The sequence below is a fragment of the Castor canadensis genome, chromosome 5 (assembly GCF_047511655.1).
Source record: "Castor canadensis chromosome 5, mCasCan1.hap1v2, whole genome shotgun sequence".
Lineage (NCBI taxonomy): Eukaryota > Metazoa > Chordata > Mammalia > Rodentia > Castoridae > Castor > Castor canadensis.
Genome location: NC_133390.1, coordinates 182,043,713 through 182,069,837, shown reverse-complemented (window position 1 = coordinate 182,069,837; position 26,125 = coordinate 182,043,713). Strand labels below are relative to the sequence as shown.

Genomic DNA, 26,125 nt, shown 5'->3' with positions numbered 1-26,125 from the left:
CCGGCGCCGCACAGCCTTATGGGGCTCGTAGTCCGCGGGCGCCTCTGGCTCAGGGCACGCCGGCCCGGCCGCCGCCTGGTCTTGGGGCGCCATGGCTGCGTCGCCCGCCTCTGCGGACGCCGCCCCCTCGCCCCCGCCGCCTACCGCGGCTCAGGATGTGCCTGGGGGGCCGGCGGAGCAGAGTGAAACAGCATCCGAGGACCGGTAGGCGCGGGCCCGAGCATGGCGGGGGCCGCACGCGCCTCCGGTTGGCGGCGGAAGTGCAGGGGGTCTCCGCGCGGCTGCAGCCCCTTCTGGAGCCGACGCGTCCCCGAGGCGAGGCCGGCCCGCCGGGACCTCGGTCGGCTGGGTGGGCGCTGCCTTTGCTGCGTGCGGCGGCAGCGTGGACCCCAGCCCGGCCTCGGGCCTCTTCCAGGGCTGTCCGCCGGGTGCAGTATGTCTGCACCTCCTCCCGAGGTGGAGCAGGACAGTACTGGGCAGGCGGCCTAATGGGTCGGAGAGGCCAGAGACCGAACCCTCGGCTTCTGAGGGTGCGGGGGATGGAGGCCTGTTTCGCACTCCGGGGTGGTCTTTTGGTTTCCGTCCCGAGTGGTTGGGCCCTCGCCCCTGAGCACCTAGGACTCGGTCGACCTTCCGAATTAGTTTGAGTTCGGGGTCGGGCCTGCCCCTGCCCACCTAGCGGTGATCTCATTCTGGGAGTGAGATGGAGTGGTGCCTTCCGACTGCCCCCTCAAGTTTTGGGGCCCTTAGGAATCTGGAGGCACTCAGAAGCAAGAAGGGCACTGGGCGGGGAAGTTCGTCCCCACCTGGCTTGGTCACCCCTGGCGGTAGTAGCCACGCTTGCAGCTATACGCGGCACCTCTTCCGGGTCTGACTGTCCTTTTCGGACAGGGTGAGCAGGAGTGCGGTGCTGCTGGGCGCCTTTGCGAAGGCAAGTGCTGACCGGTGAGGGGGATCCTGACCAGTCACCTGCCTTCCAGGCCCACATACTGCCGGTGGACAGCGACTAGGAGCCTGCAAGGTTCAGGTCTCACAGAAGCATCTGTGATGTGTGCTAGTCCAGAGGGTCTTGACTTAATCAGGAGCAGAGAGGCTAAAGCCCGGTAACTTTGAGGGCTCTTGAGGAAACACTTTGCTAGCAAACAAACTGGCCTGTTCTGGTGCCCTCACTACTTCGAGGCAGACACTGTCCACCCTGTGCCAGTTAAGGGATCTAGTGCCTGCAGCATGAGGTCCCAGGCAGACATTATGCACTTCATGTCCAGCCTGAGGCTCATCCTGCTTTTCCTCAAGCTGCTCTCCTACAGTCTCTGTGCCTTCAAACTCTGTCCTTGTAGCATGTCTGGTCCAGGGACAGGACTGCGGCTGTGAGAAGTGGAGATAGGCTGAACATGTCTACCCAGAGCACTGGGACGGAGGGGTATGTGGGGAAAAGTTTCCAGGGTGGCAGGATGGGTCCTGCAAGCTTCTAGCCCCTCAATCCTGCGTCCACCCTGAGAAAGCTGCCCCAATTTCTTAGTCCCTAAGCCCATCTGGGACCCTGAAGGATAGTTCACTTCTGTCTCTGGCTTCTACTTCATCCTAAACTTTCCTAAACACCCCTCCAAGGAGTTGCTGCACTGTGCAGGGCAAAGGGTCTGTGTAACGGCAGCCCCAGAGGAGTAGTCCAAAAACAGCCCTGAGCCACAGAAAGAGATCCCTGAAGTGTTTGTCCACTCGGCAGTTGACCAGGTAGTGAACTTTCCCTCTACAGTCCCTACTGTAAAAGTTTGATTCTGGTTTCTCTGGCATGGATGGGGGATGTTCTTTGTCAGGCAGCTTTGGGAGTCTGAACACTTCTGTGAGTACTTCTTTGGTGTCATCACGGGTGCGCTGAGGCACCTGTTTCAGCCCGCAGGAAACCTGTAGTGCACTTTGAGAAGGATACAGGCCAGCCGTGGCTCAGTGGTGGGTGGTGGAGAGGTCTGAGCCACAACAATCGTGCTGTGACCGAGTGGACTGGCCAGCAGAGAGTGAAGGAGAGGGTACGGAGTGTCCTGAGGTGACAAAGCCTCCAGCACCACCTGCCTCAGACAGCCCTAAACACCCGAGACGAGAGGACGCCAGAGCGCAGAGGCTAGCGGTTCTTTCGGGCAGGCCGAAGCTGACGAGTCTGGGGGCGGAGACTGCCTGTTCTGTGGGCGGGGTCTGTGAGACGGGGAGGAGACTGGCAGGTCCGTGGGCGAGGCCTGGCTGTTCTGTTAGCTGCTGCATGTCTGGACTCAGACCTTTTTCTGGGCCAGTGCCAGCTTCCCAGAGTGCTTGCTTTCTACCCACGGGTCCTAACCAGCTGGGGCATCCAAGGCGCACGCCAGGTTGACCAGCCTGAGTCCCGTGTTCTGCTCAGACAGCCAAGCTAGTGAGCTGATTCCCAGGAGTTTCAACTCTACACCCCTGCCCAAGACAGTGTCAGCCTTCCCTGAGTGTAGGCCACACTCTGCCTATCCTCCCCCTACCTGGGGTACAGCCAGCCAGTCACCTGGGAATGGAGTCAGGAAGAAGCTCTTGAGGACACACATGATAGGTTGGTCCTGCTCCAGGTGCCTCTGGAGGGGAAGCAGATACACCTAGTTACCTGTGACTAGGAGAGCTGTCTCCAAGGCAGCTCCCATTAGTGGGTCCTTTCAGGTGCATGAAGCGCACATGGAATCCTCCCATTTCTCTGAGCCCCTACTAGCCCCTGTCTTAGTGCTGGAAGCCAGCTGGCCACAAAGCCCCGTTGAGGAGGGGGTTGGCATACCTAGTCCACTTTACCCCAGGAGGAGGCCTGGGGCCAGTAGAACCCTCTGGGCAGATCTCTTAAGATAGTAAAAGGAGGGCTGGTGGAGTGGCTCAAGTGGTAGAACGCCTGCTTAGCAAGATAGTAAAAGGATTTCAGCTGTTTCCTCCCTGCTGAAATTGGGGCCAAATCTGCCCTTCCTGTGGTTGCTATGGGCAGAGAGGTGCCCATGTCCTCTGCTGACTGCTGAGCACTAGGTGGCCCCAAGCACCTGCTGGAGCCTCTGTGAGTGGGGTGGGACAGTTATTCTTGGATGCTGGGGAGGGTAGAGTTTCAGATTTGTTTATGCATGTAAGAGGCACCTTGGGGCCAGGGATGGGGTGCCCAGCTCAGCACTGACATTCAGGGCACCTGGCCAGGAGGGGCCTCAGATTTCTCCTGTCCTGTTGTAAGTAGTGGTGGGGGTACAGCTGGTTTTCTTCCAGGGAATTCAAGGAGGGGTACTGGAGCACATTGGTCCTCAGCAAGCCCCAGACTGGTGAGCATGCCAGCCTGCACACAGAAGGGCAATTCACACTGACGGCTGTTTGAGGATTGTGCAGGCCACAAAGTCAGTGCTATTAATATCTGGTGCACAAGCCCCAGCTGGGTGATCCTCTTATGCCTGTGGCCTTGGCCTCTGAGGCCGGCAGTAAGTGTGTTCCCTTAGTGCAGTTGGACTCCTGGGGCCTCCCTTCTGCTGTGCCTACCCCCTGTACCCAGCAGGCTGCCTCTGCCAGCCAAGGTCCTAGGAGTGATTCTTCCCATGGATGGTCTGGTCAGGTGGCCAGAGCTCCTGAACTGTCCTTGGGGGCGGCTGTGAGTCTAAGAGGTAGTGATACCTCCCCTAACTGTCAGCATCTAGGGCACAGACACTTGGGGTTACCCTGCTGTCCAGGAATACCCACCTCTGGGACTTCTGCCCACCCACATCCTCGGCCATGAGCAGCCCCCCAGCTTACCCTGGCATCAGGATCTCAGGGTGCTGGGCCCTTGGAACAGAAAGCAGGTGAGTTGCAGCAGAGTCACAGCTGGTAAGGAGAGCTCACCTTCAGTGTGTTGATTACTCCAGACCTGAGTATGATGTGTGTCTATGGATATCAGGAAACAAACAGGCTGGCAGGTGCTCTTGAGAGCTGAGCAGAGCTTGGCCCGTAGGCGTGGTTTCACTTGGGTCTGAGTTATGAGTGTGTGTTGTATCTGTTGTGGTTTATAATCCTTTTTGTTGACATTAATTCTTGTCACTGTGGCCAGAAGCACTGTTGTCCAAGTATGGATGGGAAATGAGGTCTTTCATGCAACTTTCCCCTTTCAAGGGGTATCTCTTGTGAGAAAAAGAGTTTGTCTCTGTTTTCAGGAGACAAAATTTTGGGGAAGGCAGTAGAGCTGAGCTTGGTGCAGACTTAGCTGTTGTTTGGGCCCGTAGCAAATGAAATGGGGCAGATTTCTGGCAAAGTCCTCCCTGGTCTGCTTGTACCTGGGCTTTCTTCAAAGCAGAAGGGTCTGCACTGGACTCAGTGCCCAAGCCCCAGAAAAGATCTGTGGTGATGGTAGCGTGGCTTCTTCACCAGGGTGAGGAGGAGTCACTTTTGGGGGACCTGAAAGCTCCCAGGGAGGTAGCCCCAGCCTCTGTCTAGTGTCTGTCTTAGTTGATGCCAGCTTTGTGTGTGGGCATGCTCTCCACTGGAATCCAGGGCATAGCCACTGGGCAGCTCTGAGAGTTCCCTTCAGGAGGATCTGTTTCTTTACAAATCAGATTTTCTTTTTGGAGTTTCCTCTCTCAGGCTAAAGGCAGAGGGCAGCTCTCCATGACAGTGGGGGATGCAGAGGAAAGGCAGATGATGCAATTTTTTGATCTCTGTCCCCTGTGGCCTCCAGCACCTCCTGGAGCTACCCTGTCTGCTATGATCATGCTGGTACTGTGGACCAAGGCAGCTTCCAGCCTGGAACCTGATGGGGTGTGCTCACATTCAACAGCTGTGGGTCCCCAGCCATCACCCACTGGGAGGGGCAGCCCCATGGGTGAACCTCACAGACCCATTTGTTTACTGTTGGTGGATTAGTGTGCAAAGGTGAGCTTCCAGCTACCCTCTTCGGGGGATCTGGGGACATCACTGTTTGCATTTACAAGTCTGTCTCCTTTTCTGGCTAAGAGCCACCCAGGCAGGCGTAAGTGGGAGTACAGAGGGCACCCTTTCAGGAGGCCCGTCACATCCCAGCCTGTTTTGTCCAATGGCAATGCTGTGGGCAACTGTTCCCATCTCCATGCATGGTGAGCAGTTCTGTCCCTAGGACCCCAGCTTAACCATCTTGGTACTTGGCTATGCTGTTTGTGTTCAGCTCCAGGGCTATCTCCAGAGTCACAGAGGGTGAGGCTGAGCGAAGCAGACTACTTAATTATCCCCTGTGCTCACTCCCCAAGCTCTCCTGATGATGGATGGTATAGAAACAGGCGGCCTGTCTTTCTTTTCCCCAAGGACAAGTACAGCATGTTTTCCTTGTAAGATACAAATGAGTAGTTTTCTTACTGCTCACACTTGAGTTGTCGTGTTCTGTGCCTTTGTGAACTGCCACGAGCTGTCACGTGTTCCTTTTACTGCCCACCACACATGTGCACACAGACATATTCCTCCTGGCTTTGGTCACCCTCGAGCTCTGGGAAGACCACACAGCTAAAACATCAGTGTTCTCAAGCTGGAGATGCTTAGGCCATCCCAGAGCAAGAAGAGGCATGCACCAGTCCTGGGAAGCACCACACTGGGGGCTAGGAGGCCACAATGACATCAGGAAAGCAGCTTCCCAGACAGGCCCAGTTTTGTTGTTGTTGTTAGTGTTTTGTTTTGTTTTGTTTTTTGGAAGTATTGCCTCATGTTTGCTAGGTAGGTGCTCTACCAGCCCTTTTTTGTGTTGCACATTTTCTAGATAGGATCTCAAGAACTATTTGCCTGGGCTGGCTTTGAACTCATCAGTCTTCCTGATCTCTGCCTCCTGTAGTTAGGATTACAGGTGTGAGCCTCCAGTGCCTGTCTTTTCGTTCTTTCTTTCTTTCTTTTTGGGACATCTTGCTATGTAACCCAGGCTTGCCTCAGGCTCACTTGCAGTCCTCCTGCCTCAGCCTCTTGAGTGCTGGGATTACAGATGTATACCACCCTGCCCAGCTTCCAGTTTGGGTTTTTTCTTGTTAGTTAGTTTGCTTATCTTTGGCAGAATTGGAGTTTGAACTCAGAACTTCATACTTGCTAGGCAGGTGCTCTACCATTTGAGCCACTCAACCAGCCCCAGGTTTTTGGGGGTGGTACTAGGGTTTGAACTCAGGGCCTCACACACACACTTGCTAGGCAGGTGCTCTACCATTTGAGCCACTCCACCAGTCCTCCAGTTTGGGACTTGCTAGGAAAATGGTTTGTGCTTATAAAACATTGAAATGTGGCAAAAGTCCCTAGCCCCAAACTTTGTACTGAGAGTGATCGTGACTGGCATATCTGCTTCTAGCGCCTCTGTGCCACTCACCAGTGACATGCATGCACACTCAGGTGAGCACCGCCTTCTGTTTTGCTTTGCTTTGCTTTGTTTTTCCTCTTCTTCTTTCTTTCATTTTGGCAGTGCTGGGGATCACACCAGGCCCTGAGTAATCATTTGTCAACTACTGGTTTTTATATAACTGGAATTACATTTCATTTTTTTTTTCATTTTTCTTTTATTATTCATATGTGCATACAAGGCTTGGTTCATTTCTCCCCCCTGCCCCCACCCCCTCCCTTACCACCCACTCCACCCCCTCCCGCTCCACCCCTCAATACCCAGCAGAAACTATTTTGCCCTTACCTTTAATTTTGTTGTAGAGAGAGTATAAGCAATAGTAGGAAGGAACAAGGGGTTTTGCTGGTTGAGATAAGGATAGCTATACAGGGCATTGACTCACATTGATTTCCTGTGCGTGGGTGTTACCTTCTAGGTTAATTCTTTTTGATCTCACCTTTTCTCTAGTTCCTGGTCCCCTTTTCCTATTGGCCTCAGTTGCTTTAAGGTATCTGCTTTAGTTTCTCTGCATTAAGGGCAACAAATGCTAGCTAGTTTTTTAGGTGTCTTACCTATCCTCACCCCTCCCTTGTGTGCTCTCGCTTTTATCATGTGCTCATAGTCCAATCCCCTTGTTGTGTTTGCCCTTGATCTAATGTCCACATATGAGGGAGAACATACGATTTTTGGTCTTTTGAGCCAGGCTAACCTCACTCAGAATGATGTTCTCCAATTCCATCCATTTACCAGCGAATGATAACATTTCGTTCTTCTTCATGGCTGCATAAAATTCCATTGTGTATAGATACCACATTTTCTTAATCCATTCGTCAGTGGTGGGGCATCTTGGCTGTTTCCATAACTTGGCTATTGTGAATAGTGCCGCAATAAACATGGATGTGCAGGTGCCTCTGGAGTAACAGTCTTTTGGGTATATCCCCAAGAGTGGTATTGCTGGATCAAATGGTAGATCGATGTTCATCTTTTTAAGTAGCCTCCAAATTTTTTTCCAGAGTGGTTGTACTAGTCTACATTCCCACCAACAGTGTAAAAGGGTTCCTTTTTCCCCCGCATCCTCGCCAACACCTGTTGTTGGTGGTGTTGCTGATGATGGCTATTCTAACAGGGGTGAGGTGGAATCTTAGTGTAGTTTTAATTTGCATTTCCTTTATTGCTAGAGATGGTGAGCATTTTTTCATGTGTTTTCTGGCCATTTGAATTTCTTCTTTTGAGAAAGTTCTGTTTAGTTCACATGCCCATTTCTTTATTGGTTCATTAGTTTTGGGAGAATTTAGTTTTTTAAGTTCCCTGTATATTCTGGTTATCAGTCCTTTGTCTGATGTATAATTGGCAAATATTTTCTCCCACTCTGTGGGTGTTCTCTTCAGTTTAGAGACCATTTCTTTTGATGAACAGAAGCTTTTTAGTTTTATGAGGTCCCATTTATCTATGCTATCTCTTAGTTGCTGTGCTGCTGGGGTTTCATTGAGAAAGTTCTTACCTATACCTACTAACTCCAGAGTATTTCCTACTCTTTCTTGTATCAACTTAAGAGTTTGGGGTCTGATATTAAGATCCTTGATCCATTTTGAGTTAATCTTGGTATAGGGTGATATACATGGATCTAGTTTCAGTTTTTTGCAGACTGCTAACCAGTTTTCCCAGCAGTTTTTGTTGAAGAGGCTGCTATTTCTCCATCGTATATTTTTAGCTCCTTTGTCAAAGATAAGTTGCTCATAGTTGTGTGGCTTCATATCTGGATCCTCTATTCTGTTCCACTGGTCTTCATGTCTGTTTTTGTGCCAGTACATACAGTTTGTTTTTCTCATCTAACCATGCTCTGGAGAGACCTTGCCCCATCTGCACCTGCAGATCTACCTCATTGTTCTTTGGTATACTATGCAGTGTTCCATGTCTGTGGGACTCCAGACCTTGCAGATAAGCAATACTGCTGCAGGAGACATTCCCCAAGCAGCTGATCCTGCCTGTCCACCTGCCATTGCTATAGACATCCCTCCAGCCTGCTGGGCATTTCATCTTGCACAATCACTGGCCATGGTTCTGAGTCATTCACCACATGAGTGCACCATGACATGCCAGGCCAACCCATTGACAGCCTCTTTGGCAGCCTGAAAGATGATGCTGGAGCCATGTTACCAGCCCAGTCTCACTCTCAGGCACCCCTTTAGGGATATAAATTAACCATGGGGGCAGCAGGATCTGAATGGCAGCCCAGCATGAGTGATGGGGTATAGATGGATACAGGTACAGGCCTGTGCCTTCCTCAAATTTTATTTCCCTCTGGGCACTCACAGGGTCAGCTTCTCAGTCAGCCCAGATGTGTAGCATTTGTAGGTTGCTGGAGGTATCCATCTTAGGGACCCAGAAGGGGTCATGGTGAGATCAAGTGGGTTCCCTATTGACTTCCCAGCCTGGGGTCTCCTCTCCTTTGTCTGACCTGCACTCTGGCAGCCAGAGGCCAGACCAGGGCACTGCCCTGCACAGAGTTCCTCTGTCAAAAGTTGTGAACTGCCGTGAGCTGTAATGTGTCCCTTTTACTGCCCATCATGTTGGAGCACCTGTCCAACAGGATGGCAGTGACTGGGCTGCCCAGAGAGTGTCCTGGGTTAGGGAGGGGACCACAGTCCTCAGTGCAATCTTGCTTGTCCTTGAGTGCTCCCCCTGGGCGTCCCCTGGGAATGAGGCCCTGCCCAGCCCAGTTCACTCAGAGGCAGAGGTTGAACCTGAGATGATGCATCTCCTGTTTCTTCTCATCACTGTTTGCTGTCCCTCTGTCTTTGCTGTGTGGATAGATGGTTCAAGGCCCTGTACCTCCCACCCCATGAGCCCTGTGGACTGGCTACAGGCAGATGTCTTGTGCACCCCCTAGTTGAGCCCATCCACTTTGGTCAGACCTGTGCCTGTCCCCCTTCAGACACGACCAGGTACTAGGAAGCTCAGCAGACATGGACCCACACTGAGTGCTTCCCTCTTTGCAGCAGCAATGCAGGGCCCTTGGACAGACTTCTCCCACCTGTGGGTACTGGGCGCTCACCCCGGAAGCGTACTACCAGCCAATGCAAGTCTGAGCCCCCACTGCTGCGCACAAGCAAGCGTACTATCTACACGGCCGGGCGGCCACCCTGGTACAATGAGCATGGCACACAGTCCAAAGAAGCCTTCGCCATTGGTGAGAGCACTGTGGGCAGGCACCTCTGACAGCCATCCATGTAGCCAGACCAGCTGCTCCTGACCATGAGGTCTTCACTATACCAACCCCCACCCCTCACAGGCCTGGGAGGTGGCAGTGCCTCCGGGAAGACCACTGTGGCCAGAATGATCATCGAGGCACTGGACGTACCCTGGGTAGTCTTGCTGTCCATGGACTCTTTCTACAAGGTGAGCCCTGCTCAGTTTCCCCAAAGTGTCTTACCTCCTTCCTCTGACCCCAAGTCCCCCCAAATGCAGCCCCACAGTCGCTGGGCCCCAGCATGGCCAGCTGGGGGCTGTGGGAGGGGCATGGCCATGTCTGCAGCTCCATGCCCCCTCCAGGTTCTGACACAGCAGCAGCAGGAGCAGGCTGCCCACAACAACTTCAACTTTGACCATCCTGATGCCTTTGACTTTGACCTTATCATTTCCACTCTCAAGAAGCTGAAACAGGGCAGGAGTGTCCAAGTGCCCATCTATGACTTCACCACCCACAGCCGGAAAAAGGACTGGGTAAGCCCCAGGGCCTTGGGCTGCAGAGTGGGCAGCAGAGGCACGAGTTGGGCATTGAAACTCCCTGTGTTCCTTTGCAGAAAACTCTGTATGGTGCAAACGTCATTATCTTTGAGGGCATCATGGCTTTTGCTGACAAAACACTGCTGGAGGTGAGGGCCTGCTGGGAACACCTACCCATAGGCCTCCCTGTGTCTTAAACACATTTTCTCCACAAGGCCCCATTGCCCCATCCCAACACCTCCATGCTCTGTGCTGTCAGAGCAAGCCACCTCCTGTCCCAGCAGCCTCCAGGTGTGTCCTACCAGGTGTACTGCAGGGAGGCACAGTGTGATCTGGTAACCCATCAGCATGGTGGGATGTAGCTGCTAGGGACAGTGGTTCCCTCTCCTACCTGCTGAGGCCTGTTTTGTGTCTGCTGTGCTCTTGTCATTATTGGTCCTCGACAAGGGACAGATAAGGTTCTAAGGCCAGTGAGTTTGAGGGACTTTGCTGCAGGTCACATGGGCCTCCATGGCAAAGCTGAGTATGACCATGGCCCAAGTCCAGAGGACTTCACTTTCTGCACACAGCAGCCCCAGCCTCCACACAGTGTCTCCGGTGACCACCTGCCACATGCTGAGTGGGAGTCACACCCAGAGCTCAACAAGCCCTCTTCCCCCAGTGTTCATGGGAACTGCATGAGACAAAGTCACGTGTATGTTGTACTGCCCAGCCTTGCTCCTGTCTGACTCCTCAGTTCCTTCTGTCCTGTGCTTCTGGCCCATAGTATCCTGCACTCACACATTCATCCCAGATTCATACACACACACACTGGCTCATGCTTCTGGACAGGACAGTTGGTCCTGGGCCCTCCCTCCTGCAGGTCTCACAAAGCAGGAGCTGACCCTGTGTCATTATGTTGGTTCTGCTGGGGCCAGGTCATAGTCCTGATCTCTGGCTTGCTGTTCCCATCTAGCTCTTGGACATGAAGATCTTTGTGGACACAGACTCTGACATCCGCCTGGTTCGGCGGCTGCGCCGGGACATCGGTGAGCGAGGCCGGGACATTGAGGGCGTCATCAAGCAGTATAACAAGTTTGTGAAGCCTGCCTTTGACCAGTATATCCAGCCCACCATGCGTCTGGCAGACATTGTGGTGCCCAGAGGTGAGCCTGCTAGGCCACCACCTTGGGATGGGGTGGGCAGATGACTCGGCCTCTTGAGTTTTCCTCCTCCTTGTCCCCCTCCAGGGAGCGGGAACACAGTGGCCATCGACTTGATCGTGCAGCATGTACACAGCCAGCTGGAGGAGGTGAGATGGCGAGGCAGTGTAGTCCCTGCCACTCTACTGTCTACCCCAACAGCACCCTGCTCACCCTGCCCCACGTGTTCACTGTTCCCTGCAGCTGCCAGCCCTTGAATATCCTGAGCCTGCTCTGTCAGCTCCCAACCCTTTGAGATGGGTGGGGTACTCAGGTGCTCAGGCTCCAGCAGAAGACCCGCTACCACCATTAACCAGCTGGAGCTTGGCCTTAAACAGGAGTTTGGGCTCCTATCCACTCAACACTTTTAGGGTGACAAGGGTGACAACTGTACCACTGGCCTAGGATCATGGAGTTTTAGCATCATATCAGCCAGTGACTCCTTTCTCGGTGGGTCACTCTGGGAGTGATGCTGTTCCACTAAGTTCCACAGCAGGTGTTCTGTTGCTGCTAGGCCTTAGAGTCTGGCTGCACCCTCTAATTGGCTGATGGTAGCCTGGGGCCTGCAGAATTCAGCCCAGAGGTCCTGGCTCTGTCTGCCCCTGTCTAGAACCACAAGTCCTGGTCCAGGTGATCCCCAGGTTAGAAGTCATTAGAAGCTCACCTCCTCCTATAGCTGACACCCACCTGAGCCATTTCCCTATGAGGCTGCAGTGTGTCCATTCCTGGGTGGGGGGTGGCCTGGCTGCTTGCCCTGGTCACTGATGCGTCACCCGTTCCCTTGTGTTTCCCTGTGTTGCTGCCACAGCGTGAACTCAGCGTCAGGTAAGACTTCTGCAGCTGTCTACACAGACGGAGGCATTTCCAATATCTACATGGAGCTCCAGGTTGACTGTCACCCAGCCAGGCGTGCACACAGCCTGCCCTTCTGTCCCCAGATACAGAGGGGTGGAGTGGTCCTGTTTCTGTTTCCCCTTGCTGGCAGATGAGAACACTGAAGCACAGAGAGGTTAAGTGATTTGCCCAAGGTCAGGGGCACCCATGCTGGCCAGACTTTGTTGGGGGCTCTTCCCCACGTGGGAGTGTCAATGGGGTCCAGACCCTAAGAGCATAGTTGTCTCCTGGGCCAGCACTACAGGGCTCCAGGGCAGGAACCACAGATGTATCCCCAGCAGCCACAGGGCCTATCTGTCTCAGGCTGTGGTACCTCCTCCCTGGGGTGATGGTGAGGGCTTGGTCCTGCCCTCCCCTTCCTACCCCCCTGACCTCAGCTTTGTCCTTCACCTGCAGTACAACTCAGGCAGGAGAAGCAGTGCTGGCACCTCTGGCAGGAGGCTTTTGATGGTCTGGGTTTCATCACATGTTCTGCCCATCAGAGCATGTAGGTGCAGGCGGGACACCTGGTCAGCACCAGAGACCCACCAATCTCCCAGACTGGGCCACCTTGGGAGCCCTCACAGTCACACTGGGTACCCTGAGGAGTTCCTGAGCGTTGGAAATGCCTCCAGGGCCATCTTCCACCACCCTGCTTTGTGTCCCTGCATGAGTCTTCGCTTGGCCTCACCAAGACCAGGGCGCCACAGGCCTTGAGTCAGGGCCCTCTTGAGGTTTCTGTTCTGAGAAAAAAGTTTCCAGGCACAACCAACTCCACTTTCCATTCTCCGGTCAGCCAAAGAAGTGGTGGCTGGTGGCCCCACGCTGCCTCCTTCAGCACCAGGAAGTTTCTGGTGGGCAGGAGGTCAGGGCTGCAGCCTCAATGTGGGTGGGTGCTCCACCCCACAAGTGCCAAGGCTGTGGGTGTCAAGGCTACTGCCGCTGCAGGGTACCTTCTGCAGGGACTCTGGTGCTCCCCCAACTAAGTGGTCTTCTCTTTGTTCTTTTCCTCTTTGTAAACCCGTTTCCTGCCTTGTTCCCTCCCTGAACGCACTCTTCACCTGGCGAGCAGAGGAAGCTGCGTTGGGATATGTGAGCAGAGCGCTCTCTGGTTGTGCTGCGCTGTGTGCCACCCACTTCCCCCGCACTGCTCCTGCCATCTAGCACCCTCCCCACTGCCCCTCCTCCCTTCCCCACCCATTGCCTCTCCTCCCTCCTGCCTCTCAGATGCCTCTCCCCTGTCCTTCCCAGACTGGGGCCCCGGGTGGGGCAGAGCAGTGGCTTTGAGCCGGCTTTGCTGGCTCTCCAGAGAGGGGCCTTGCACAACCTGGGGGATGGGCCTGTGCAGGGTTTGATCCCACAGTCCAGTTGTTCCTCCCAGGAGAGGTTGGGGACTAGTTACCCATTCGGAGGCTAAGACCTATCCCCACTGTGAGCCCCTCTGCTTCTCCCCGTCTATCCTTTCCATTTCCTCTGAGCCTAGGAGGGGGCACCAGCTTCCTTCAGAAGGCCAAGCCCAGCAGCTGCCTGCTCAGTGTTTCCTCACCTTTGCCTGGCAGTTAGGGTGGGGAGGCAGCTCTTTGGGCCTCTTCCCCGCAGGTCAGCCAGCCAGCAGCCACCCTGCACATCCTGCTGCCTGCCCCCAGCTGTCCCCCACAGTGATGTGCAGCCGTTCTGTGGGGGAGAGAGGGGTTCTGCAGTAAGACGCCCAATTTGTGAGTGTCCCCAACCGGTTATGTCTCCAGGGCCGCACTGGCCTCAGCTCACCAGTGCCACCCCCTTCCCCGGACGCTGAGTGTCCTCAAGAGCACGCCGCAGGTACGGGGCATGCACACCATCATCAGGTGAGGGGCCACCTGTGAGGCGGGGAGCCCCCCCCCACATACACACCGCTTGGGGCGCCCTCTCTGCTAACCTACCCTGCCCTTCAGGGACAAGGAGACCAGCCGGGACGAATTCATCTTCTACTCTAAGAGGCTGATGAGGCTGCTCATAGAGCACGCACTGTCCTTCCTGCCCTTCCAGGTGCCCGTGCAGGGGGTGGGGGCCGGGGGTAGGGGCCTCGCTGGGAGCTTATGGAGGCTTAACTACCTGTGCGCAGGACTGTGTCGTCCAGACCCCGCAAGGGCAGAACTACGCGGGCAAGTGCTACGCGGGGAAGCAGGTGCGTGTGGCCAGGGGAGTGGGACAGCGGCTGGTGGGTGCAAGTTGTCCAGTTTGCTCCCCTCCCCCAGATCACTGGTGTGTCCATCCTGCGAGCCGGGGAGACAATGGAGCCCGCACTGCGTGCTGTGTGCAAGGATGTGCGCATCGGCACCATCCTCATCCAGACCAACCAGCTCACCGGGGAGCCTGAGGTGCCCGATGTGGGAGGCGTGGGCATCACGGGGATGACCAGCGTGGGGGAAAGGCTGAGGGGGCCCTCGGGAGGTGGGCGTGCTGACCTCGTGCCTACCCGCAGCTCCACTACCTGAGGCTGCCTAAGGATATCAGTGACGACCACGTGATTCTGATGGACTGCACAGTGTCCACAGGCGCTGCTGCCATGATGGCCGTGCGAGTGCTCCTGGTAAGTGGGCCCTGGGTGAGCTGCAGACAGGCTACTGTGGAGTTAGGATTTACCTGGTCCCAATGCTGGGCAGGACCATGATGTGCCGGAGGCCAAGATCTTCTTGCTGTCCCTGCTCATGGCGGAGATGGGCGTGCATTCCGTGGCCTATGCGTTCCCGCGGGTGAGAATCATCACCACCGCTGTGGACAAGCGCGTCAATGACCTTTTCCGCATCATCCCAGGCATCGGTGAGGACTCCATGCCCGGTCGGTCAGTGGTCCATGGGGCAGGGCTAGTAGCCCCAGGAAACCTCAATAACTGGACTGCTTCTTTCTCCAGGGAACTTTGGTGATCGCTATTTTGGGACGGATGCAGTCCCTGATGGCAGTGATGAAGAAGAAGTGGCTTCCACTGGTTAGTGCCCAGGCTGAGGCCACGCCAGTGCCCAACTAATCTCCTGCCTCCTTGCCTGGGGTTGCAGAGCAGATAGATGGTAACTTATTTTAATTTAAACACTGGCTGGGCACTGGTGGCTCATGCCTGTAACCCTAGTTACTTGAGAGGCTGAGATAGGGAGAATGGAGGCTAGAGGCCAGTCCAGCAAATAGTTCCTGAGGCACCTACCCCCACCCCACCCCCATTTCCTCTGCCTGAATCTGAGGGCTCTGCCTCAGTATTTCCATCCACCAAAATGGACTGGAGGTGTGGCTCAAGCCATAAAGCGCCTGCTTTGCAAGCACAAAGTCCTGAGTGAGTTCAAACTCCAGCCCCACCAAAATCAAAAAATGTTACCAATAAAACTTGATTTACACATTTTATAAAATAAATAAAATGAAAATGAAGATGTGACTGGTAAGCTGGGCTTCAGAAGTCGTGTCCTGGGCAGTCTACCCAAGGGCTTCAGGAGTTGGACTACCCCCAGTTCCCAAGCTGTAAGGCCATCACAGAGAATGAGGGCAGAGGGACCCTGACTTCTACTCAGCAGGACTAGGCGTTCCCAGGTTTGCATTTGGCTTCCTTATAGTTGGGGCTTATTGCTAGATGGAAATGAGAGCAAGACAGTAGCACGCAGCTCCTGGCTTTGCTAGATTGAGTCCCTAGAGCTATCAGTTTGGTAGCCACCTGACCCGCACATAGGGAGGGACAGGGTCACCTAGGGCTTTGTCACAACAAGCAGCCTCTGTGACCACTTCCCTCCCACCACGGTTATACCATGAAGGGACCCAGCGGAAACCAGTTGTGTGGGTGGTTGTGGGAAGGACTGAGCAGTAGAAGGAGACCCAGCTGCAAGGAGATAGCCAGGTCCTCAGTGGATCAGCCCTTGTGTTTCAGGGCCAGATTCCCATATCCAGCCCTGCTTTTGCTGCATCTGGACTCTAGAAATGGGGGCAGGCTTCTCTGGTCCCTCATGCTGGTCCTGCCTGGGTAAGGTGACATAGACACATGGACTCCCTAGTGCACATGTGTACTGTGGTCTCTGAGCTGTGGCAAATAGGCAACCCCCAAACTGACCAGGTGGCCCACGCCTCTTTCCTGCCTCTCTCTGGTCTGCTTGGTCCCCCACCTTATGAAGGCCTTGTCATGGAAAAGCTTGTCATGGGGCGGGGACAGGAAGTTACTAGGTGGAGGCCAAGCCCACAGTGGCGGGCAGATGAAGGCGGTTGAAATGTCCGAGTGGCAGCAGGCACTGGGGACAGAGGACTGAAGCAGGGCCTTTTCCGTACCCTGGTGAGTGGACCCTCTTCCACATCTCCAGGACCCCACCTCTACTGGCTCATTGATCTTCACATTATGCTGAGAACCTAGGCTCTGAGTCTGGAGATGCCATTTCTTCCAGCCAGAGGGCTTCCCTATGAGGACTGGGGGAAACAGTTATTAGAAGTGGGGCAGGGGCTAGGTACTGGGAGGGTCCCCCAGTCTAGCTAGGTGATTGACTCCCAGAGAGAGAATAATTCAAACACACACACACACACACACACACACACACACACACACGGGTGCGTGCCACCACCACCTACGTGCACGCACATCGTGTTCACAATGAAGGTCAAGGTCGGAAGGAAGGGGCCCAGTTACTCCCATGCCAGTTAGCACCAGCCACTATGCAACGGTGATTTTCTCCCTCTTCCTGAGGGTCAGTGGGGGCACAGGGAAGAAACTGAGGCAAAGAGCCTTGAGGGTCCTACCTCAGTATCCCCATCCATAAGAAGACCCCAGTGCTTCTGGGCAGTCTCATTTGGGGACAGCCTCGGGTGTGCTAAGGCCAAGCCATGGATTAGGGGAGGTCTTGAGCCCATTCCAGCCAGGGTCCCATGATTGCTGGAGGTGGTACTCTTGCAGGAAGGTTTTCCCTCTGGCTCCTGGGATCCTCCAGGGATCCCTGGCCTTTCCTGGAACCAACTCCAAGCGCCAAGCCATTCATGAAAACAAGCTCAGCACAGCTGCTGCAGGTGCTTGGCACTTCTAGTCCAGAGTGACGATGGGGCCTGAGGCTGAGCTCTCCAGGGAGTTCTCTGAGAGTCTGATTTGGGGCTGGGAGCCAGACAGCCTTTGTGCTGCCTGCCCTCCAGGCACCTGGGTTCCTTTCAGTTCAGTGCAGGCAGAGGGGTGAGTGTCACGCACGCTGGTGTAAGGGAAGCCGAGAGAAGCCAACATAGGGCCAGGTAAAAGATGGCCTCAAAGCTTGGCAAGGGGTGGAGCAGGCTGGATACAGACCTGGAGCCCCTCCTCCCACTCATCCAGAAGTTCCTATGAAGCCCACCTGCCCTGGCTCTGCCAGCTGCCCCTGGGTGGTGCCTCCAGGACTGTCCAACCTGAGAATGGTATCTGCAGGGTCAATCTCAGGTTTGTCAGCCCGTGAGGTGCTGCCTCCTCCCCAGCATGGCTTGTCACAGGGTGATGATGAATGCCTTGGCTTGACAGGATGGGAAGTCTGGGGGTGCCAGGAGCCTTGGGATGCCACAGTTTCAGCAAAAGGCACATGTGCTGCCACATGCATGGAGGGTCATGCATGCTGTAGGTATGGAGGTCTGGGGTGAGCTAGAGAACCGTGTCTGCTCTGGGCTACCTGGAGTCAGGAAGCACTGGCAAAGATTCCCGGACTCCTGGGCCCCTTGTCCAGGATGAGTTCTGGGAAAAGGGCATTTTGGATGATGCCAATACCCTGAAGGGTTGGACAGCTTCCCCCACCAGGTGAGAAATGGACAGCAGCCAGAGTAAGATGGGGGATTTTGAGGCTCCCCAGGGTCAACTTCAGGGACTGGGGACAGGGAAGGAAGTTTAGAGAAGGGGATGCTGTGCTTGAGTTAGAAGGACTAGAATGGGGTAGTTCGCATGTGGGCTGCCCCAAGATGGGGTCCAAGGAGGAGCAGGGTTGGGAACAATAGTGACTTTGGTGGTGACTTGCACCGGGCACTGGGTCCCCACCCACTGGCTTCCAGCTAGAAGCAGAGACCTGCCTGGTCTCGAGGGCGGGGCTGGTATTGGACTCCAAGTGCCCCAAGTTCCAACCCAGCAGAGCCTGAGCAGAGGGCGGGTAGGGATGCCCACGCATGGGGCAGCAGGAGCGGACTGTTCCCGCGGCCCGCCCTGCGCTCCTGCCCGCACCTGCAGGGACCCTGCCACCCTCACCCCTCGAGCCCGGCCTCCCGGATCCTCCCAGGCCCTGCCGGACTTCTCTCCCTGTCCATCTTCCTTGCGGACCCCCCAGGGGTTTGCCCTGTGGTCAACTGAGCAACAGCAAGTGCCCGCATGGACGCCGCACCCCGGGTCCCGCGCGCTGGATCTGGTGCCCAGCTGTGAGCAGGAGGAGGCGGGTCTGCGCGCTGGCCACCGAGGCCAGCACCTCAGGGACTGAGCTACAACAGATCCCCTTGCAGACACCCACGCTGTCTCCTAGCGTTCCTCCTGTGGTGGGGAGCCGAGGCTCCCAGATACCAGGTAGGGCGGGGGCTGTGACACGCAGTGACCCCCCCACCACCACTCTGAGCGCCCACTATTCAGGCCTGCTGTTACTTCTTTCTCTTGAAAACACCCACAGGTAAAATACGGAAAATAATAAATGTGGATCCTGCCTAATTAAGAAGCCGGGTGTGGTGGCTCACATCTGTAATCCTAGCTACTTGGGAGGCAGAGATTGGGAGAATCTAGGTTGGAGGCCAGCCAGGCAAAAAGTTAGGGAGACCCCATCTCAACCAGTAGCTAGGTGGTGGCATGGGCCTGTCACCCAGTTAAGCAGGTCAACCCCGGAATAAGGTGAGATCCTATCTCAAAAATAGCCAGTTTGTCCCTTTGGGTTTCCTGGAAATGCTCTTGAGTTCTAACATACCCGGACTTCAGGAGCCAAGGTAACCATGTAGCGAGTTGACCAATAAATAAGGTGACACCCATCAAAAAAATTTTTTTACACTTAATCCTTAAAGATAACTTATGTGGTTGACCATAAAAATTGCATTAGTTCATCCTAAATTAAGTTGGGCAAAAAGATGTGTTTAGTTCTACAAATCAGAAATTGCAAATTAGGAAAAGGTTGATATAAAAAAAAAAAAAAGCCTTTTCCTTACCTCAATGTACATAGTTTAACTCTTCGTTACATTTAAACTATACCCATAGCCATCAGTCTGTTTTGGACTCCTTTGCTAAATGTAAATAAAAAACTATTAATTTGAACAACAACAACAAAAAATAATCAATGCAAAAAGGCCCTTAGTTAACCCCCAGCAAGGAAGCTGCTGCTGCTAAATTCAGCTGGATGCCAGTGGCTCACGCCTGTAATCCCAGCTACTCAGGAGGCAGGGACCAGGAGGATAAGGTTCAAAACCAGCCTGGGCAAATAGTTTGCAAGACAACCCTAATCCTAACCCTATCTCAAACCCTTCACAGAAAAGGCCTGGTGGAGTGGCTCAAGGTGTTGGACCTAAATTCAAACCCTAGTACTGCAAAATAAATAAATTAAATAAATTCAGAAGGTCAAATCTGATAGCAGGAAGGCAGGGAAACCATTCAAGTGGGTCCTACCCAGAGCTGTTGTGGGGGCAAGGCTGGGTCCCGACTAGCTGAGAGCTGCTCCGGGCAGTAGTAGCAGGAGACACGTGTGTCCAGGTGAAAGGAAGGCCTCCAGATCCCATTCCCAGCAACCCCACCCCCAGAGACAGCTCAGTAGCCAACAGTCAGACAGCTTTGTGTCAGCAATTAAAAAGCAAAATCATTGGGACTGGTGGAGTGGCTCAAGTGGTAGAGCACTTGCCTAGCAAGCATGAGGCCCTGAGTTCAAACCCCAGTACCACCAAAAAAAAAAAGTAAAACCCTATGTGGCAAATTCTTAAGAGCAGGGACCAGCTATTACCAGTTTGTATGAGGGATCTATATCACAGCTAAAATGGAAGAATCAGACCTAGGTATAGCCACATGTGCAATTTTTAAAAAGACAACTATGTTGGATGAAAAATTCATGATGCAGGTGACTTAGAGTCGCACATCTAATGTAAAAATTCGTAAGCTAAGGGTATGTATTGTCTGTGGCACCTGACACTGTACAGAATGGGACATGCTAATGGCCACAACGTTGAGGAGAGAGGCACAGACTGGACTTCAGCACTGTTGTTTCTTTCTGTTATGAAAAATCTGGATTAAGTTACTTCATTTAGGTTTGAATGGAGTTTTAGCTTTTTCTCCAAAACACTTTTAAAAAAATAAGCTTTGGCTAAATTGCTTTTCTATTGAGAGCTTTGTGCTTTGCTTTCTTCTAAGATTAAGAGCACATAAGAATACAGGTAGGCAAGAGGGGTCTGGTTGAGGTTGCACTTGACAGGAGGGACATGAACCACAGGGATGGCCCTGCACTCCTACCAGGCAATCAGACCTGAGGACTTCTGGGTCAGGGTGCTTCTCTCACCTGAACAGTCTTGACTATGCTCCCCTCCCCATGTTCCCCGTGCTCCAATGTATGCAGAATGATGGCAGCCATGGCGGCCACTTGCAGAAGCTTGGACTGGATACCTATCCCAGAAGTAGAGGTGTAGAGGTACAAAGGCGGCTAGCCCAAGGTAGCTGTCTCAGGCTATGCTCACACCTGTGGCTAGGGCCCCCTGCTCCTCTCCCTACTATCAAGGAAGCGGGGTAAAGCTTACCTCACAACAGTCCCAGGGACTGTAACATCTGGAGGGCCAGGCGGGAGAAGGCAGAAGGCAGGTCCTATCCAGAGATGTGAGGTAAGACTGGGTCCACCACCAACTTGGGTCACCACCAGCTCATAGCTGCTCCAGGCAGTTGGGGCAGAAAAGCTGCTGCAGGCACATGTCCAGGTGCTCTAGGTGAGGAAGGCAGGACAGCCCTAGGAAATCTGAATGGTCAGAACAGAGGAAGACAGAGATGGAAACTGCCAGGTCAGCTACAGTGACCACTGCCCCAAGGAACAGGAAGAGCTGGCCCTGCATCAGAGCTGGGCAGCCTCCATGCCCAATGCCCTTCCTGTGATCTCATTTATTTTTTGACAGTACTGGGGTGTCAACTCAGAACCTTCCCCTTGCCAGGCAGGCGCTCCACCACTTGTGCCACATCCCTGGCTCTCCCTGTGACCTGATGCTACTAGCTTGGGTCAGAGGCCTGTTGAGGGACAAGGGCTCAGGTTCAGAATGAGGGACACATCAAGTCAGGCAGATTCATGACGGTCCTTACAAAGTGTTTCAGACCACTTACCTGTTCATCCTGGGGAGCCAGCCAAGGCAGGTGAGTGAGGGTGTGTGGAGGGAATAAGGGAAGTTTCACGAAGCTGAGGCAGGTAGGAGGTGATGGTCAGCCATGTAGATGGGAGGACAGTTAGACCAAGGGCTGTCAGCTGCTGGTGTGGCAGGTTTATGGAGATCACAGAGCTTCCCCTCGCATGGGTATGACCTGCTCTAGGTAGGCAGCCAGGGCTGTGAGGCAAGGATCCACCCTTTGGGGCCAGACATACCCCACAAGGGCTCTCCTATCTGAGTTACCCTTGCCTTATGGACTTCATTAGCTAGCAGGTTCATTCTACTCTTGGTATTTAGAAAATGTAGGTGAAAAGAGAACCAGAGGAAGGAGTGTTTGTTTATATTTGGTCTAGGCAAGAAGGAAGTGAAGGCTCCCAGAAGATCCAGGATGGAGGTCAGGTGTCACCACAGTGACTCATCAAAATAGGATTCTGCAGGGATTGTTAAATAAGACACACACCTGGTCTGCAGTGAAAACATTTATTTTACAACAGCTATCTTTATTTTAGGTCAACAGTCAGACATATGAGATGGAGGTCACCATGCGAAATCATCACAGCCCTCCAGCCTGGCCTTTGGAGGTGCACACGAGTCAGGGTCAGCCATGGCTCTGACAGCAGCCTGCATCCCAATGTAGTCAAACCCCAGTAGAGGGGTAAAATCAGCACACAGACAAGTACTTTCCATGTACTTGCATTTAATCTTTAAAAATAGCATCTATATACCTCAGTGTAAACTTCCTCTCCTTACTGAGCATGACACACTCACTGCTCCAAAACCACCAAACATGCTGCCCAAGGGGCTCTTGGTTCAGCCCCTTCCTAGAGGGAGTTCCCTGTAGTCCTGCCTTTCCTGAGTGGACTGGCTGCCCTTAAAAGGCAGCCTTGTCACTGATTGTATCTGGTGCTTAGAAAACTGATTTTAAGGGAGGGAGGGTTTCTAGTCATCTCCTGGATTTCATATACCTGAGGGTCAGGTGAGCATGGCAGAGGCCCCTGGGGATTCACATGTGTTTGAGATAGTCACCCTTGCACCCAGCCCTGCTGAAGCCTGATGCTGGTGGGGGCCTTGGCAGTGCATTCAGGTGCACATACCCTATGCACACAACAGGCTCTGATCTACTGTGTTTTGCCAGGAGAACCTGGAGACCCTGCCCCTACCCAACTCACCAAGAAACCACAGGCTGTTTTAGGGCCAACTTTTATTGTACTTGTTGATTTGCCACTGGACAGCAGCATGACAGGCCTGCTGCGTGATATATACATATACACATATGTACACACAGACATACACCACGACCCACACAGCATGTGGTGACACACACCGTGCTTGTGAGGACAATAAAGATGCAGCTTTTGCCAATTCCACAGGAAGGTGGTTCAAAACCAAGTAACAAAAACAGGTCAATCCTGGGCCACATGGGTTCACAGCTCAGAACACTGAGAAAGGAATGAGATCAGTCACTTGTTTACACCACGCACAGGCTGTCCCCCCATGGCAGGGTGCACTGAGGACCAGAGGACGATAGGCAGAACCCACCCAGCTCTGCCCATATAGCACCTGGATCCTCCAGGGACAGCTTGCATGCCAGGCCACCATCTCCCCAGACCAATCAGCTGCACTGATGGTAGCTCCTCTGGCACAAGGCTTACCTAGAAGAATAATCAGCGGACAATGGACACCGCTATGGGTTAAACCTGGGGTTAGAACATCTGAGAAGAATCTCGATCACTTTATGACTCAGGGCCAAGTTCAGCAGCCAACACATGGCAAAGAAGCTTCCCACTAACACAACACAGTGAGCACTCTGGTTTCTTTTTCCAAAACAGGTCCCCGTTGGATTTTGGCTGCACTAAACACTGAGCAGTAATATCTAAAGCAGTTTTAAAATAGAGCAATGACAAAAGGAAGACAGGAAAGACCACATCACTAAGCGCAACAGAAATCCATATGCCAGCAACTGCAGTGATGACCTTATAGGTCTGTCCCACATGCTCTCTGCAGGTCAGAGCTGCCTGCATCCAAGGGCACCTGCTGCACTGGACAGGCCTCCACAGCAGACCCCAGCAGTCCCCTGGCAACATGCGCATCCTGGAAGGCATTCATGCTGTGGTTATCAGCACAGGCACCTAGGGACACGTGAGGGTCATCCAGATTGGCCAGCACTTGGTTAGGAAACGATTCAAGCTGACCCCAAGACTCACCAGGTCTCTGTATGATGGGAAACAAATCAGGGACACCTTATACCAACATAGTAAAACCCTGCATGGGGATCTTCCTGAGGGTCAGGAAGGAAGAAGGCTCTGGGTACTGACATCTGGAGTCATTACTAGCTGGGTGCCTTGGGCAATCACTACTGTCACCTTGAGAACTATCCCATTTACCAAGTTTTTCAAATTGTACATGATTTATTGTCTTACACATTCCACAGGACACTGGGTTCGACTGCTGCTCTCTTTACCCCAGCCACTGTTAGGAACACGAGGGAAAGGGCCACAGAGCTGCATGCCAGGAGGGCTGCCTCCACAGACACAGGCCACGTCACCAGACTGCAGCACTCTACCCATAGTCCACACAGATCCTGGCCATTGTGGGGGAAAGGCCACCATGATGACTGGTCAGCCTCTTGCCTTGTTGCTCCTGTGCTGGGATGCGCACACCAGACCGCTCAGGTGTCTGGGTGCCTCCTTTCCCAGAACAATGAATTTCTTATGTGACACCTCACCAGCCAGATGCTAACAAATTATTTCTAACCTCTTTATGCATGTCCTCACTCAATGTCTTCATGATCCTTTAAAGAGCAAAACAGACAAACCCACTAAGGATCTGGCAGTCAGCTTTTGACCCATACACATCTGTAGTAAGGTCAGGTACAGGCCCCAGTATCAGTGGTCTCACCAGACTTGCCCAGGCACCCTCAACCAGATTTGTCCGCACATTGCTGCCCCTTCTCGTGACTTTCTGTTAGCCTGACCTGCCCCCTGCAGGTCCTTCTGAGCTGTGTCAGGGGATGGAGGGGAAGGAAGACAGACAACAGACAAGGGAGGGATGTGGGGGCTGGGCTTCAGGAACACATGGTGGTTCACCTGGGCCATGGAGCTTCTTCATCTCTACGGAAATGCAGACGATGGTCAGCAACAGCCATCAGGAAGGTTCTGCATGAACTTGGCCCACTATAGTTTGGTGTACCAAATCCAGCACATAGCTGGGGGTGTGGGGTGGTTACAAACCCCTGGCCAGCACAGGCACATGGTAGCCCCGTTTCCTCAGCTCCCTCACTCAGGGTACCACCCACCCAGACCAGAGAGAGGATAACAAAAGGATTTTGTAGTCCAGCCACTGGCCTCCTGGGCTGGCTAGCTGTGACATCACTAGCTTCCCTGGGATCCAATCCTCCTAAGCCAGGGGCACCTTGGGCTCAGCCATGATGTTCCAGGAACCCAAAGTTCAGCTTTGCCTGAGGCATCCATGACAGGTAGGAGGTGAAGGCAAGTGGGTTAAACAGAGCTCTGGCAAGCACAGTGGGGAAGATTCCGGGGTTGGGTGCTCACTCAAAGTTTTTCCTGGACTTAAACAGCCATATGCCACTCACAGTTGAACTCACAGACCCTCTGACTATGACAAGGCAGGTGCTACCATTTGTGGTTCTTAAAAGTCCAAAAAGGATTTAAAAAAAAAAAAAGAAAGAAAAGTTGTGTTTGACGGAATGTGGATGACTCGGGGTAAAAGGGAGACTGTCGCCTTGTCAATCCAGCTCTTGGCCTGGAAGGTGCAGGAACAGAGACAGACAACCTCCAACACATCAGCGAGGGACAGGCAGGATCTGTCCCTGAGGTAAGGAGACCCAGGCTGGACACACTGTGCAGAGAGCAGGCTCGTACTCTCAGAGGGGCATGACCATGCTCTATATAGCAGATCTACCACAGGAAAACTATGCCACGAGGCCAAGTAAGCATGGCACTGTGCAAACTGCCCAATATAAACATCTCGCAAACAGTGCCTGACAGGATGCGGACCTGCTCCTTCCAGAACCCTGCATGCAGCCTTGAGACCAGGCCACCAATCACGGACCAGACCAGACTCCATCTCAGGATACCGAGGCCAACATGGAGATACAACTTTGCCAGGTAGCACCTCCTTCCAGTGTCTGCAAGCACAGGGAGGCAAGGGGAGGCCCCCTCCTTCCCTAGCCCACCTGGCTGGGTGGAACCTGGTAGTTGCAGATGAACATCACTGGACCCACGTGACTGAAAGCCTGAGGCAGTTCAGTTAATGCGGCCAGGCCGCTGCACGTCCACAACACAGACATTGAACATAACCCATACATGCTATTAAAAAAGGAAAAAAACAGAAGAAGAAGACCGTAGCTACACTGCTTTAAATACTGCATGCTACGCACTTCATGTATCAAGAATTGACGGATGGGCAGGTGTAGAGGAGGTGGGAGGGGCCTGCACGGCCGTAGCAGGCCAGTGACTACCTCCCCATCTTGGTGACTATAGTTCATGATTCTAAGGTTGCAGTGGCCGGTGCTGATTCATCCTCTAATCACAGCCTCTCCTGGACTTAGTTGAACCCGTCGGTATGGTAGCTGGGATGGGAGTCAGCCGTGAGCTGAGTGGTCTCTGTGGCAGACGCTGGCTGTATGACAATCGGTGTGTCTGTGGCCTCTGAAAAGCAAGCAGGCAACCTCATCGTATGAGGGCAGCAGCAGGGCCGTGCACCCATCGACACGGTCCTC

At 53.6% G+C, this 26,125-nt stretch overlaps 2 protein-coding genes across 12 annotated transcripts in view; one reads left to right on the top strand and one right to left on the bottom strand.

The window, feature by feature from the left end:
• The first annotated feature begins 23 nt into the window (after positions 1–23).
• Uckl1 (uridine-cytidine kinase 1 like 1) lies at positions 24–15,489 on the top strand. Of its 9 annotated transcripts, none has more exons than XM_074075176.1 (16): positions 1,430–3,206; positions 3,656–3,806; positions 9,316–9,506; positions 9,609–9,715; positions 9,869–10,039; positions 10,120–10,191; positions 10,998–11,187; positions 11,272–11,333; positions 13,169–13,188; positions 13,842–13,940; positions 14,028–14,121; positions 14,198–14,260; positions 14,331–14,453; positions 14,558–14,665; positions 14,739–14,895; positions 14,987–15,489. In XM_074075176.1, exons 2-16 carry the CDS (start codon positions 3,739–3,741, stop codon positions 15,064–15,066), a joined length of 1,605 nt encoding a protein of 534 aa, XP_073931277.1. In that variant the 5' UTR covers positions 1,430–3,206; positions 3,656–3,738; the 3' UTR covers positions 15,067–15,489. The 9 variants fall into 9 exon arrangements, with proteins under 9 accessions (XP_073931275.1, XP_073931273.1, XP_073931276.1 ...); XM_074075180.1 differs by having other exon boundaries at positions 3,192–3,206; positions 3,663–3,806; XM_074075174.1 differs by lacking the exons at positions 1,430–3,206; positions 3,656–3,806 and adding an exon at positions 24–204 and having other exon boundaries at positions 9,319–9,506.
• Positions 15,490–21,850: 6,361 nt separating this feature from the next.
• Positions 21,851–26,125, bottom strand: part of Dnajc5 (DnaJ heat shock protein family (Hsp40) member C5) — a 44,314-nt gene continuing 40,039 nt past the window's right edge. For all 3 annotated transcript variants that reach the window (XR_002212205.2, XM_020161031.2, XM_020161033.2), the window contains one exon: positions 21,851–26,054. Coding sequence is in view for 2 of the 3 variants with exons in the window: in XM_020161031.2 (XP_020016620.1) it covers positions 25,951–26,054 (104 nt within the window). In the remaining variant the exon portion in view is untranslated. The remainder of the gene's footprint in view (positions 26,055–26,125) is intronic.

Coding starts and splice junctions, on each gene's coding strand:
- Uckl1 (XM_074075172.1), top strand. CDS start 92: ATGGCTGCGTCGCCCGCCTCTGCGGACGCCGCCCCCTCGCCCCCGCCG. Junction 11,334..13,168: donor TACACAGCCAGCTGGAGGAG/GTGAGATGGCGA, acceptor CCTGGCGAGCAG/AGGAAGCTGCGTTGGGATAT. Junction 14,666..14,738: donor TGGCCGTGCGAGTGCTCCTG/GTAAGTGGGCCC, acceptor AATGCTGGGCAG/GACCATGATGTGCCGGAGGC.